The 16,049-nt window shown below is 39.1% G+C and overlaps 1 protein-coding gene across 1 annotated transcript in view; it reads right to left on the bottom strand.

Annotated features, from left to right (window-relative positions):
* Agbl1 (AGBL carboxypeptidase 1) overlaps positions 1–16,049 on the bottom strand; it is an 893,368-nt gene that overhangs the window by 692,364 nt on the left and 184,955 nt on the right. Inside the window, 1 exon segment of the mRNA NM_001432252.1 lies at positions 14,763–14,916. Within this exon segment, the coding sequence (NP_001419181.1) occupies positions 14,763–14,916 (154 nt within the window).

The following is a 16,049-nucleotide window of genomic DNA, read 5'->3' as shown; positions in this document are numbered from 1 at the left end:
TCTGTTACCAAAGCCAGTGTTACCCTAATATTAAACTCAGGTAAAGACACAACAAACAAGCAAACAAAGACAACACAGGCCAATCTTCAAATATGCAAAAATTCTCAATAAAATACTTGTGAAATAAATTCAGTAACATACCTTAAAGGTCATCAACCATGATAAAAGTGGCATCAGTTCAGGAATTCAAAAATGGTTCAACATATGTAAATCGACAAATATAATTCACCACATAAATGAAATCATCACATACATTTCAAAAGATACAGAACAAAAAAAATCCTTTGTCAAAAACTAGCAGTTAAAATTACCATGGAATTCCTTTTGTCATCCACTGCTGGGCACTGGGCCTCCCATAACTGTCATTTGTATATCGGGCGAGACTCCAATGCAGGCAGATGTTAATTGGAGATACCTTCTTGGTTAAGATGGGTGCCCTTCAGCGATGGGACCCTGTCTGGCCTTGAACGTAGGCGGGCCCTATGCGTGCTGCCATAGTCTCTGTGAGTTCACATTGGTGTGTCGGTCCTGTTGTGTCTGGAAGACTCTGTTCCTTTGGTGTCCTCCACGCCCCTGTGGGTCTTCTTCATTGAGTTCCCTGAGGGGAAGACTTTGATGCAGCCAGTAGGAGACATTTTATTGCCTTTTCTTTCTGATATTTTCCATGAGCACGTGGACTGTTTTTTATTTTAAAAGAGGGATGTATTACAAGGTTCATTTGCCTCAGTCCTGTTCTTTGAAAAGAATGAAATAAAAATTGGAAGGAAAAACAAAAACAAAACAGAACAAAACAAAACAAAACAAAACAAAAAACCTAGCAGTTTTTCATTACAAGATTGTTGGACAGAATATGGGTGGAGATAACATACCTCACCATAATAAAGACCTATATACAGCAAAACTAAAATAGTAATCATCATGTCAAATGGACAAAAACTCAAAGCATCCCCACTAAGATCAGAAGCAAGACACTTAATGGCGCTATTCAGCACAGTACTTGAAACCCTAAAAAAACTCACAGAGAAGAAAATAAAAGGGGTACGAGTAGAAAAAAAGAAGTCAAGGTAACCCCTATTTGCATATGATATGATTCTATGAATAAGAGCCCCCGACACCCCACCATGAAATGCCTACAACACCTTGGAAAGCATATTCAGTGAAGTACTGGCTGAAAAATTAACAAGCCAAATCAGTAGCTTTCCAATATGTCATAGACAATGATACTGAGAAATCAGAGAAACAGTCTCATAAAAGGTAGACTCACATATTTGTTGAAGAAACCCAGCCAAGTAGCTAAAAGATCCATAATGAAAACTACAGGACAGCAGAAGATGCCATTTCAACCAAAAGCAATCCAAAAATTCAACACAATCTTCCATCAAACTGCCAACACAATTTCCACATTTTTTTAATTTTAAGATCCATGTGAAAACAGAAGACCATAGATAGCCAAAACAATCACAAACAATAAAATTGTTGCTAGAGGTATTACCATTCATGATCTCAAGTAATGCTACAAAGCCATAGTAGTAAAAACAGTATGGTACTAGAACAACAGAAGACATACATATTGATGGAATATAGTTGTGAACCCAGATACAAGTCCTCATACCAGCCCTTGCCTGGTTTTTAACAAAGAAGCCTAAGGTACAAATTGGACAGAGGAGAGAATTTTCAGGAAATGATACTGGGGAAAACTGGATATCCTCATGTAGATGAATATTGACCCTTATCTCTCACTTCACACAAAAATCAATTACAAATGAACGCCAAACCTCTGAAATTCCTAACAGAAAGCATAGGGAGTACACTTCAGATTCTGTGTCAGGCAAGGACTTTCTGAATGGAAATCTAGGTGGCTGTGTAGGAAATACGACCAACAGTCTACAAATGGGACCTCATGAAATGAGAAAACTCTGTCCTGCAAAAGAAATGTTTGCTTGTGGAAAGAGCAGCCAACCAAATGGGGAAGAATGTTTGCTCTCTACACATATGACAAAGAATTATTGTCTGGAATACACCAAGAATTTAAAACTCTTAACACCAAGTAAACAACCCAATTTAAAAGTGGGTTATGGAAGGGAAAAGCAGTTCTGAAAGAATGAAATACAGGTGACTAAGAGATACATTTTTTTAACTGTTTGACATCCCTAGCCCACAGGTAAAGGCAAATTTAAACTACTTCAAGATGTTTATGCTATTCCGGTTAGAATGGCTACAATTAAGAAAAAAGGACAATCAAGGCTGACAAGAACTGTGGAGAAGGGAAAGTATCCTCTGTAGCACTCAGTGTGGAGTCTCCCCAGAAAGCTGAAGTAAATATATGACTCTTTGTCACATCTTCAAACTCTATTTATTCTATGGCATAATTGTTTGCTCATTGTGTGCACTGCTGTTCTATTCATAGTATCTAGTAAATGAAATCAGCCTTCATTTCCATCAACTAATGACTGGATAATGATAATTTGATACATACACACAATAGAACCTTATTGGAGTTAGAGAGATGACTAGGTAATTAAGAGCACTATCAGCTCCTCCACACAGATCCGATTCCATTCCTAGCACTCACATGGCAGTTCATAATTATCTCTATCTCCAGTTCCAGGTGATCCAATGCCATCTTCTGGGCTCTGCAGACATGGTACACACACATACATGCAGGCAAGACATATGATAGTAATTCTTAGTTGTTGGCTTGACCATGTCTAGAATTAACCAAAACCCAAATATCTGGGTACACCTGTGAAGAATTTCTCATGAATGAATCATTTCAGGTAGAAAGTCCATCCCAAATCCACATCTTTTGAGGTTGCAAAAACTCCACCTTATATCAGAACTACACCTTCTGGTGGTATAAGAGGGCCTATATAGAGGGCCTATATAGAAGGCATGAAAGAATAAAGTGCTCGCTCTTTGCCTGCTGGCCTTTACTTTGGTCAGCAAGTTCACTTCTTCACTGATATTAGAGCCGTTTTCTTTAGAATTCTAGTGTATACTGAAGACCAGCTGATACACCCAGCTTCAAGGTCAACAACTACTGGATTCTTAGACTTTCTATTGGGAGACAGGCTTTGTTAGAATAGTCAAACCACAGCCTGTTAGCCACTCTAATACTGTGTGTGTGTTTGTTTTTATATTATATGAATATGTGTATGTGTATCTATATGTATATGTTTGTATATATGTATGTGGGTATTGTATCTATATGTATGTATATATTATATGTGTATGTACATATATGGGTATGTGTATGTGTATGTATATGTACATATATTATATGTGTATGTATATTATATGTATACTATGTAAATATTATACTATGTGCATGTTATGTGTATGTTATGTATATTATACATATATATCATAAGTATTCATTCATTCTATAGTTCCATTTTTCTAGGGAACCTTGACTTATACAACACACATATACATGAAATAAAAATTAAAAAGTAAATTTCGATGGAAAATGAATAGAACTTGAAAATGCTACGGGGTGAAAGATCCCAAGCTTGGAAAGACAAATGCCTCATTGATCTCACAAATGTGGATCCTAGCTTCAAAGCTATCAAATTGTATTGTTAGGCTACAGTTTAATGTACTATAGTTGAAGAAGCCAGAAAACTAAAAAGGGCCATTATAAAGTCAAGGAAGATCTTCAGGGTAGGTAAAGGATGGTATCCTTGTTTGAATGGAGAAAAGAGAATAATGCCAGTGAAGTTTTAAGTGTGAGCTGGACAGGATGATAGGTTAGAGGAGAATTGGAAAGAGGGATGCTAACATTCATATTTGAAAAAGTCATATGGAAACCTACTCTTTTACAAGTGCTTTATGATCTCACTTATGAGAGAGAAAGTGTGTGTGTGTGCGTGTGTGTGCGTGTGTGTGTGTGTGTGTGTGTGTGTGTGTGTGTGTGTGTGTGTGTGTTAAAGTGGAGTTATCCTAACAAAACTGGGTGTGGTGTAAGATGTTGCTCCTCTCAGTTCTCCTAGCCATAGGTGCTAAGGAGAAAGCCCACTGTCAGGCATAATATACCTTTCTGTGAGCTGAAGCTGTTGGTAAAGGAAATCTGAGAAACCCTTAAACCAAGACAGGCTATTGGCACTGCTCTTGGTTGCCACTAGAATTTGATAATGAAGCTACTTTTGAAGATACCACATACTTTGATCACAGGGCACGGAGAAATCATGTTGACACTGAACTGTAAGCTTCCTTTCTGCCAGCTAACTTTTAAAGTGCTAGAAGGTTCTGTGTAGCTTGATTCAGGAGAAAACCCATCAACACACTTACTAAGCCATGAACCCTGTGAGCTAAAGTAATGACTGACTTGACAAAATATGCCTACGGATGAAATAATTATTTCAATGTTATAAGAGTCACCAGCTGCTTTCTGTTTGGATGTAAAGCCTATCACACAGAGGGAACACATACCTGTTTTTCTTGACTGCCCGTGGACATGTGGCTGGAGAAATCATATAGAAAGAACCTACTATGATTATTTTGCTAAATATACACAGCATCCAACTGCCTTTTAAATACTTTATATACCCATAAGTTAGTGAAGCTTTCTGTCCTCAGAAAATATTTTCACAGTGGATAGTGGTTCATGCAGAGCCTCAAAACTGGTCAAAGTGCAAAATGGGGTTCTCTCTCTCTCTCTCTCTCTCTCTCTCTCTCTCACACACACACACACACACACACACACACACACACACACATACACACACACACACATCAGGGAACATCACTAATATTTATAGCTACTGGGGGAAAGAAAGTCCATTTTTCAGAGGTGTTTGCAGCAGAAGCTGGCCCTATACACTTACACATATAAGATATACATATGAGTAGCACTAATTAAACTCAGTTTTTGTAAGAAGCTATGAAGTTGAAAAACGAATGTATAGCATGGAGTTGTCCTTGAAGAGTTGAGAGAGTGGTGAGTAGATATGATTAAATTAGATTGTTTAAAATCTTCATGTCTAAATCTTCAAAGAATGAATTAAATATTTTATATTTATCCTTAAAGGGGGATCTTTTTGGGAGATCACTTGGCAATCGAGGAGTCGGAGGCTTGTCTACCATGGTAAGGCCATAGGTTCAATTCCCAGAGCTGTGGGAAGGAGGAGGTGCAGAAAGAAGACTAACATGCACACAATGCCAACATATTTTTTTTCGTAAAAAGAAAAAACAGGAATGATTGGGGAAATGGCTGAGTCAAGAAAAATGTAGAACCACTCTCCTTGCAAGGTTTGGATAAGTAATGAGACCCAAGACTCCTCTCCACTTCCACTAAGATCTGTGTGAATAATGACCACTCGAGACTTTCTTTACTTTAAAGTGCTCTCAATTTCTGCTAAACTTCAGCATCTTCTCTCAGTTCAAATCCAAGAATTGCTGACAGACAGATAAACACAAACACACAGATAAACTTTTGACAAGTACAGACTGAAGATAAAACCTTTTCTGTTCAAAGGACCCGATGCTTATTATCATACACGTTAAAAATAAACTTAATTAGAGTGGGTGTAATTGTGCTAAACCATCATTAACCAATGGGCTCTAGCCTCAGAAAACATGAGAAAGAGTTTTCTGGGTTGATCTTGCCAACCAAAACTATGTGTAAGCCTGCTCATGAGCTAGCTGTCTCCTGTTCGATCCTGTTGGAGCATCTGTCTCACCCTGTTCTGTTCTATTCACTCTTCATCCTTCTCCATCTGCTGTGCCTTACATGTGTCTTATTTGCCCTGCATTGCCTAGGTAGCACAGACTTTCTCAGTTAGAAGGAACCTAAGCTAATTAATAACCCAAGCTTGTTGGAGAACCCACACTTTGTCAGTTAGGAAGGGCCTAGATTCCCTAACTCTCTAGTGCCTCACACATTTCTCCTGAACCATGATTCTAAACTGAGCTGTTCATTATCTTCTAGGGGGCTCCGTTCGTCTTTGCTAGAGCCAGTCGGTCAGCCAATATGGGAACCTTGACTGGGGGAGTGCGGATTATAGGAAAGGCAGAAAGAAGGTCAAGAGACAGAGATGGGAGGGCTGTGTGGTCAATGCTATGCCAGTGAACAAGTGTACTCTCTGTGTCTTTGAAAGGCAAGCAACACAAAGCATGACCAATTCCAGGAAGATAAGCAATGACCACAGATGCTTACATGGCAAGTTTATGGACACAGTATCTATGTTTGACTAAGGTCCTTTCCTTCAGACTAAAACAATCTCTTAAGGATATATGCATAAGAAGAGAAACGTGGCAGGGTATAAAGTCAATCTTAACTAGAAACAAAAAACAAATATCTGCAGACTCATTCATGATTAATCACAAGCAAGAAGTCATTCAAAGTTAACTCCAGAAGTGCTCCCCACACATCTTAAATTTCTCCTGAAGCTTAGCTCCTCTCTAATGACTTGACTGACACTTTCCTAGTCTTCCTAACCATTATCCTACAGAGAAGTACAGATATGAGTGAAACTCTTAAAGATCCACCAATATCTTGCTTCTGAGGGTTTAAGTCTCTGGTACAAAGCCTTGAGTTTTCTCTTAGGAACATTTTAGGAAACTATCATCTTCATGTCTCCAAGCAGAGATGAAGTGTACAGCTAGTAAATCTGGTAAGAACTGAACTTAAAGTATATTTATCAAGAAAGTAAAGTGAAACAATTCCAGGAAAATAACTTTTTTTAAAATGAAAAAATAAATCAAACCAAATAAATGCCTCTGGGTGATTCTCTGGAGTCTACACCCAAGGAAGAAGTAAAATTAATCAATAAATCGTCCTTTAAAATTTCAAGTTCTTGGGCCTTTACAACAAATGGCTCAAGGGAATTAGCCTTGAGAATCTTCCTTGGGCACCACAGCCTTGCTCCTATTCTTGGCTGTCTAAAATAAAACTCAAGTGATAATCCTACCCAGTGGGAAAACCCTTCAGTGCACAAATCCCTCCTTATGAAAGGTGAGTGGCGGCCACTGAACCAGAAACAGGCTACATCACAGCTAAACAACACACATCTGACTGAGGCTGACCCAGTCTCTCTTGGGGGAAGAAGCAAGTGAGACAATTTAAGCTCACCTGGCGGGAGGCTTGGAGGCAAAGAACCCTGAGCCTCTGGCTCATTTGCTGTGTTCTAAATCAATATATCACATTCTATGGTTCAAAGGACCTTAAGTGGTTTTACTTCTGAATTACAGGTGTGGTTAATTGCACTTTGGAGAAGGTGGTGTTTATACTGTGTTGGGTTATTCTTATTTTACAGAGTCAGAGATGGCATTTATGCACTGCAAAATGTGCTTACAGCCATGTGCATATGGGCAGCACTAATTGCATTCAGTAGGTTAAATATAATGATGCTAAAAATAATAACGAAGTTGGGAGGAAGATGTGTTGGGGAGATCCCAGGAGAAACTGAAAGGGGTGGAAGATATGATTGGGATATATTGTATATATGCATAAATTGTCAAAGAAGTAAAATATAACAAAAAATTTTAATTATATGACTGTACAGAGTCTATGACCCCTACACACGCGCGCGCGCACACACACACACACACACACACACACACACACACACACACATTTAAGTCTAGATCCTATACCCAAGCTCTGTGGTGTGATGTGAAGGATCTCAGGAAAGATCTTAAGTCAAAAGAATATTCTTCTGTGCCTTTCTGCTCCTTTACCTAGAACAGCTACATTTACCATTAGGAAGAGAAAACTAAATGAAGCTCATTGTCAGCAGCTAGAGAGTGGTATATCTGGGGTTTGTTTAATATGGGTTGCCACAACTACCCCACTTCCTATTAAACTACAGACAGACTATAAAAGGGAACAAAGGATGACCCTACTGAGAGTGAAGCCAGGACACAGACGGGCAGCATGATGATAGAATCAACACATTTGCTTTGCTTACGGACTCTGGAGTGAAAATAACAAGGTTGGAACAATGGCAGCATCATTGGTCGTGGTATTGAACTCTGTGAGTCCCATTTGACATGCCTGTTGTGATGGTTTGCATATGCTTGGCCCAGGAAGTGGCACTATTAGACGGTGTGGCCTTGTTGGAGGAAGTGTGTCACTGTGGGGGTGGGCTTGGAGACCCTCCTTCTAGCTGCCTGAGGATGCTCAGTCTGTTCCTGGATTCCTTCAGGTGAAGATGTAGAACTCAGTTCCTCCTGCACCCTGCCTGCCTGGATGTTGCTATGCTCCCGCCTTGATGATAATGAACAGAACCTCTGAATCTGTAAGCCAGCCCCAATTAAATGTTGTCCTTCATAAAACTTGTATTGATCATGGTGTCTGTTCACAGCAATAAAACCCTAACTAAGACACCTGTAAAATGGGGTTTGCTGAAATTAATCCCCACCGTGGAAGGTAACAATTAGCTACTGTGCTCGTTCATTTTATGTCGACTTGCCACAAGCTGCAGCTACAGCTGAGCTGCAATTAAGAAAATGTCTCTGTAAGATTGGCCCATAGGCAAGTCCGTGAGGTATTGTTTTGATTAATGATGAATGTGGAAGGTCCCAGCCCACAATGCGGTGATTCGACCCCTGGACTGGTGGTCCTGAGTTGATAAAAGTAGAATGAGCAAGCCATAGGAGCAAGCCACTAAGCAGCATCCTTCCATGGCTTCTGCATCACAACCAGATTCCAGTCCTGAGTTCCTGCTCTGGCTTCCCTCAGTAGTGGACTGTGGAACTGTAAGCTGAAATAAAGCCTTTCTTCTCTCCCAGATTGCTTTCCTTTGTGATGTTTGGTCACAGAAATAGAAATCCAAACTAAGATAAGCACAGAATGCACACAATTAAGGTGTAGTGTGGTGAATGTGTGTGTGTGTGTGTGTGTGTGTGTGTGCTCATGCACATGTGTGTGGGCACACACACGTGTGTGTAAGTGTGTTCAGTTAGTAAATAAGAAAAAGCAAGCTGTAATTTTTTTGCATGATCTGGAGAAATAGAATGATAATATTCAAAAGCATCAGCTAAGCCTATGTTTTAATTAACCTTGGGCCACTCAGAATCAGATATAGGATTTCCAAAGTCCATTGCAAAATGTAAATGAGGGGCCCCTGTCAAAATTTTTGTATTTATTTATTCTTTCTTGAGGCCATTCTTTTTTTTGTAATTTTTAATAGACGCACAACATGTACATATTTACAAAGTAATAGGAAGGTTCTCTATGTTTAAACTGAGCAATGATCTGATCAAAATATTTGATGTATAAATCACCTCAAATATTAAGCAATTTCAAAAACATTTGTACTGGCTTCTTTCAACTATTATACTGATTTACTACCAGCTGTAATTATTTCTCTGTGTCATGGAGCATTACAAGTTTCTGTACCTACCCAAAAGCATTGTCATACCAACAGGCCATCCCCTCGCTCTTTTCTTCCCCCATTAGTCTTTCCAATCTCTGGAAAATGCTACTTTAGCTTGTGTTAGTTTGATTCTCTATTGCTCTCATAAACACTAACCAAAACCAACTGGAGGAGAAAAGGGTTTTTTGGTTTACTGCCCCATCTCACAGTTCATCACTGAGGGAAGTAGGGCAGGAACTAAAATAGAACAGGAACTAGAAGCAGGAAATAAGCAGAAATCGCAGAACACTTCTTACTTGGGTGCTCCCATTGACTTGCTCACTTGCATTCTTGTTAAACACAGGACAATCTTGACATAATCTATGGTGAAAGGGGCCCTCCCACATCAACTATGAAGTAAGAAATGCCTGCATTGTCCACGAGTCAATTGGATGGAGGCAACTGAGATTCCCACGTGACATGTGAATACAGTTTGGGTTGGGTTGACTGTATTCAAGGAAATTCTCCATTTTCTCTTCTATTAGGTTTTTTTTTTTTTTGGTTTTATGTTGAGGTCTTTGACCTGCTTGGAGTTGAGTTTTGTGCAGGGTTATAGACATGGATTTATTTGCATTCTTCTACCAGCAACATTTGTTGAAGATGCTTTCAATTTCTATTGTATGATTTTGGTTTCTTTGTCAAAAATCAAATGTCCATAAGTGTTGGTTTCCTCTGGATCTTTGATTCTATCCCATTGATCAACCTATTTGCATTTATGCTGATACCATGCAGTTTTCATTACTATTGTTCTGTAGTACAGCTTAAGGTCACAGATGGTGATTCCCCGAGTACTTTTATTTTTCACGATTGTGTTAGCTATGATGGGTTTTTTGTTTTTCCATATGAAGTTCAGAATTGCTCCTTCACAAGAATTGTGTTGGAATTTTGATAGGAATTGCATCAAATTTGTATATTTCTTTTGGTAAGATGGTCATTTCTACTATGTTAATTCAACCAATTCATGAGCATGGGAGATCATTCCATCTTCTGATATCTTCCTCAATTTCTTTCTTTAGAGACTGGAGTTTTTGTCAAACATGTCTTTCATTTCCTTAGTTAAAATTAAACCAAGACATTTTATATTATTTATGGCTATTGTAAAGGGTGTTTTTTCCTCAATTTATTTCTCAGCCCTTTGATTGTTTGTCATAGGAGGGCCACTGATTTCTTCAAGTTAGTTTTGTATTCTGCCACTTTGCTAAAGGTGTTTATCAGCAGTAGGAGTTCTGTGGTAGAACATTTGAGGTAATTTATGTATACACTCATATCATCTGCAAAGAGCAATACTTTGACTTCTTCCTTTCTAATTTGTATCCCCTTGATCTCCTTTAGTTGTCTTATTGCTCTAGCTACAACTTTAAGTGCTTTGTTAAATATATACAAAGAGAATGGGCAGCCTTGTCCTATCCCTGATTTTAGTGGAATTGTCTTAATTTTCCACTTAATTTGATGTTGGCTATTAGCTTGTCCTATATTGATTTTATTGTATTTAGGCATGGGCCCTGTAACCCAGATCTCTCTAAGTCATTTAACCTGAAAGGGTGTTAGATTTTGTCAAATGTTTTTTCAGCATCTGATGAGATAACCCTGTGTTTTTTTTTCCTTTCAGATTGTTTATATGGTGGATTGCATTGATGTATTTTCATATATTGAACCATCCCTGCATCCCTAGGATGAAGTATAAGTGATCATGGTGGATGATGTTTATGATGTGTTCTTGGATTCAGTTTCTGAATATTTTATTGAGTATTTTTGCATCAACGTTCAATTCCTAGACAGAATGCCAATAACTCAGGCACTAAGATCAACAAATAATAAATGAGACCTACCTCATGAAGCTGAAAAGATTTTGCAAGGCTAAGGACACCAGCAAATGACAACGTGCATTCTAAAGAATGGGCAAAGATCTTCACCAACTCTACATCTGACACAGAACTAATGTCCAAAATATATTAAGAACTCAAGAAATTAGACACCAACAAACCAAACAATTCAATTAAAAATGGGTGTAGAACTGCACAGAAAATTTCAACAAAGTTATCTCTAATGGCTGAGAAGCACTTAAAGAAATGTTCAATGTATTCAACCATCAGGGAAAAGCAAAAACAAAAACAAAAGCAAAAAACATAAAACAAAACAAAAAGGGGGGAGGACCATGAAATTCTATCTTACACATGCCAGAATAGCTAAAATGTTAATAAAACAAAGGGAACACTCCTCCATTGTTGGTGGGATTACAAACTTGTACAACCACTTTGTAAATCAATTCGGCAATTTCTAAGAAAATTGGCAACAATTCCATCCCAAGACCTAACTACACTATTCCTGAACATATACCCAAACAATGGTCCAACATCCTACCAAGACACTTGCTCAACTATATTCATAACAGCTTTATTCATAATAGCCAGAAACTGAAATCGACCTAGATGGCCCTCAACTGAAGAATGAATAGAGAAAATATGGTACATGACACAATGGAATACTATTCAGCTATTAAAAGCAAAGACATCATGAAATTTTCAGACATAAGGATGGAACTAGAAAATATCCTGAGTGTGGTAACCAGACTCAGAAAGACATGTATGTTTTGTACTCACTTATAAGTGGACATTAGCCATAAAATACAGGATAACCATGCTACAATCCACAGACCCGAAGAAACTAAGTAAAAAGGAGGGCCCAAGGGAGGATGGTGAATCTCACTCAGAAGAGGAAATAAAATAAATTTGAGAGATGGGTGGGAGGGAAAAATTGGGCAGGAGAGGCGGTGAGGAGGGGAATGGGGATCAAATTGGGGGAAAAGGGAGACCTGGGAATGAGAAGAGAAATGGTGTAGAGGGTCATCTCCAGAACTAGCCAGAGACCTGAGACTGGGGAGGCTCTTTGAAGTCTATTGGGGTGACCCCTTCAGAAACTCCTAGCTGCTAAGGATATGGAAACTCAAGTGGCCAACTCCTATAACCAGGTAGAATTTTCCATGGAGGAAGGGGAACAACAATCCACCCACAAAACCTTCCACCCAAAATGTGTTCTTCCTGCAAGATGCACAGGGATAAACATGGAGCAGAGATGGAGGGAACAGACAGCCAATGGCTGCCCTAACTTGAGACCCATCCCCTGTGAGATATCCAACCCCTAACACTATTAATGATACTCTCCTATGCTTACAGCCTAGCATAACTTTCTGATGAGAGGCTTCATTCAGTAGCAAATGGAGACAGATGCAGAGACTCATAGCTAAACATCAGGCAGAGCTCAAAAAGTTTAGTGGAAGAGCAGGTGATAGGATTGGCCAAGCAAAGGGATCAAGGACACCATAAGACCTACAGATTCAACTAAACTGGGACTCAGAGACTGAACCATCAACCAAAGAACATCCAGGGGCTTCACATATTTGTAGTAGATGTGAAGCTTTGTCTTTATGGGGTCCCCTAAAAATTGGAGTGGATGCTGTCTTTTACTCTGTTGCTTGTCATTGGATAACCTTCTCCTAGCTGAACTGCCTGGTTGAGTTTGAGTAGAAGAGTACATGCTTAGTCTTGCCCCATGACTGTGTGGGGCTTCTCCTTCTCATAGAGAAGGGGAGGGGAGGGTTTTGAAAGGGTGAGACTGGGAGGAGAGTGGGGTTTCAATTAGGATGTAAAGTGAATAAGTAAGTAATGGAAAAATAAGTTACCAAAAGAGTATCTAATTCTAGGAATTACAATTCTAGTTTCCACATATAAATGAGATTATGTACTATTTGTCTTTCTGTGCCTGGCTTGACTTACTTAGTCAAGGGCCTTAATTTCCTTCTGTGTTGCTACAAATACCAGGTAGAAACTATTTATTTAAGGGGGGACGATGGGGAGGGGAACACCCATAGAAAAGGGGAGGAGGAGGGGAGAGGTTAGGGGGATGTTGGCCAGAGACCGGGAAAGGGAATAACAATTGAAATGTAAATAAGAAATACCCATTAATAAAGATGAAAAAAATTTAAAAAAATAATTCAAAGATGATGAAGGTATAGGATAGTTATCAAACAAAACCACAGTTCTAAGCAGGAAAACCATGTGAAAATATACATTTAACTAACTACTACTACCCAGAACTTACTCTTAATTTGCCAGAGGATTAGAATTCCCTAAAAACCCTAACTTCAAGAAATAATTCAATTGAAAACAGAAAGAAAGCAGGGATTGGGGGGAGATCAAGTATGAATCAGTGGGGGATGGTTTCTGCTGGGTATTTTTGTGATTAGTTAAAATAAATGTATATTTTCAGGTATCTTTTATGTTCTCCTCTCCAGAAACCCAAGTTGGAAAACAGAGAATGATATGTATCTACTTTTTTAAAATAAATAATCACTGGCTGATGCCTGCCCTGGGTTACTACCTTCAACTCCCAGGCTCGGCTCATCTGCCAAGGAGAGGGCTCTACTGCTGCTGGGAAATTGCTCTTAAATTCATAAAACACATAAGAGAATTTTTTTAAATCCCTTACTATTCATTAAGGCATTTTAGGGCCTTGTCAAGTCCGATGGGATAATCAGCTGTTGATTAGCCATGTTGTTAAGCAGCCATTGTCAAATGTCGATGGGGTGTGAGAAGTTACATTTTGTATCTACCAGAGTCACCTGAACACCATTAGCACTTCATCAGGTAAAAATGCTATTTCTGGGGATAAATTAGTTTGGCTTGTATTCTCCAGGCTTCACTTTCATCTTCCAAATTTCTTTTTGTTTCCTCATTCGCTTTTGTTGTCTTGCCTCACAGAGGTCTGAAGCTCATTGGTAACAAGTCAGTCAAACATATACTCAGGATTTAAGTATTAAAAGGGTGTGGTGGGTCTGTATATGGGGGTATCTTTGTGTCTGTATGACTGCATATGCATCCACATGTGTCTTGATGTCAGTGTGTTTATCTGTGCTCCTGAGTTGACTTAGCTTTGAGTTCAGATATACTGGCTGCAAACTCCTACTTTCAGGTGCAGGTACTCAGGTTACCAAGAGGATTCATCAGCCAAGTCTCAAAAATTCTGCTTCCTTTTTTGCCCTACTGGCTGACTGAGAGAAACAGAACAGTGAGCATGGGAAGAGAAGAACCTGGATTAGAGCCTCTGTGATTCAATGAGAGTCTGTTTTCGATGAGAAAGGAAGTCATCACCACTGACGTCTGCTCTGTAGTCTAGCAGGTCACTTACTCTCCCTGACAGAAATTCATTTTCCACATTCTTTAACAAGAGAATGATATTAGCATTTACTCTTCATATCATAAAGAAGACTCAGTGATGCATTTCTATCAAGACAGACAAGCCCCACTCAATTATAGACCTTCTGTTCTAAAAAGGACGGTGCATTCTCAAGACTACAGAAGGGCATCTCAGCCAGATTTGTGGGAAAAGTGTTATTGTTTTACTCACGGAACTGTTCCAGATGCTCGGCACTGTTAGATTCAGGAAAGGCAGTGATCGTCACCAATGGACATGGATTCCCTCCCAGCGTTTGGCAGAGAACATCATGCCGGAAGTAGACTTCCCTGCGATCGATGCTTCTTTCCAGAATTTCAAGATGAGTCTAGAACAGAAACAAAACAGACATATGTATTATTAATATTTATCTAATAGCTCAAACAGGAAATAGCTTTCATTTTCTAAATTTCTAAATTATTGGAAGTGCTTTTGCCAACCCAACCTGCCAGATGTGTACAGAGCATTGAGTGATGAGAGGCTGTTCTTAGGAGAGGTTTAGTGGGCTGAACAGACAGCATTGTTTCTGCACGCATCTACGTAAGCAATTTGTTTGCACACTGCACTATAAGTAAGAAGGCAATGCCATTAAATGTTCCTCCTATCACCATAGTGCAGTTACCATAAGGACAGAGGATCACTAGAGACTGTAAGGCCCCAGAAGCATAGGGTAAAGTGGGTCAAGGCAATAATGAAAAGTTATGAGCATCCTGAAGGAAAACAAAAGGCAGTGTACCCATGGGATGCTAAGTTAACAAAAAAAAACTGACCAAAAACAGCTTTCTTTTTCTACTACACTTCCAGATTTAAATACTAGATGAAGACACAACAGAAGATAGAAAAGCCACTGAACCAAGGACACCTAGTTAACAACTTTTAAGACCTCTGGTGATATTTTCACTAACCATAACAAGGGAACCACTTGTAAACATGTTAGAGATGCCCTGTGAACATCCTCTGTTTACAGTGACTTCAAGAACTGTAGAGGGCATAGTCAGCCCCACTGTAGCACAGGAGTACTCGTGGATAAATATTATCTAACTTAAGATCTCAAATTTTCCCTGTAACTGGGTAGATATCAACAGAGCAAAGGAGGAACTGACCTTTTCCCTTGATGACCAAGCCTGCTAGGTAAATGAAACACACAGAGAGACACACAAGTTAATCATGAGAATATATAAGATATTTGTGAACATATTATAGCAGTGTGCAGTATAGAGAAAATGTTTGTACATGGGCAAAAATATGTGCCCCAAACATGTATGTAGTCATCTATAAATATGTGTGCTTAACTTTAAATTGGCACAGAGACTTTAAAACTATGATTTCCATTAGACAAGGAGTCTATCCTGCCTTATCCAGTTGGAGTTCATGTAAGTATAAGTGGTTAAAAGCAAACACACTATTCTAGCTGCTGAGAACCAGAAAGAACTCAGCCTGCTAGCCTGGCATGGAGGCTAA

The sequence above is a fragment of the Rattus norvegicus genome, chromosome 1, assembly GCF_021556685.1.
Source record: "Rattus norvegicus strain SHRSP/BbbUtx chromosome 1, alternate assembly SHRSP_T2T, whole genome shotgun sequence".
NCBI classification, from domain to species: Eukaryota; Metazoa; Chordata; class Mammalia; order Rodentia; family Muridae; genus Rattus; species Rattus norvegicus.
Note: the sequence above shows the minus strand (reverse complement) of the source record. Positions and strands in the feature narration are given on the sequence as shown.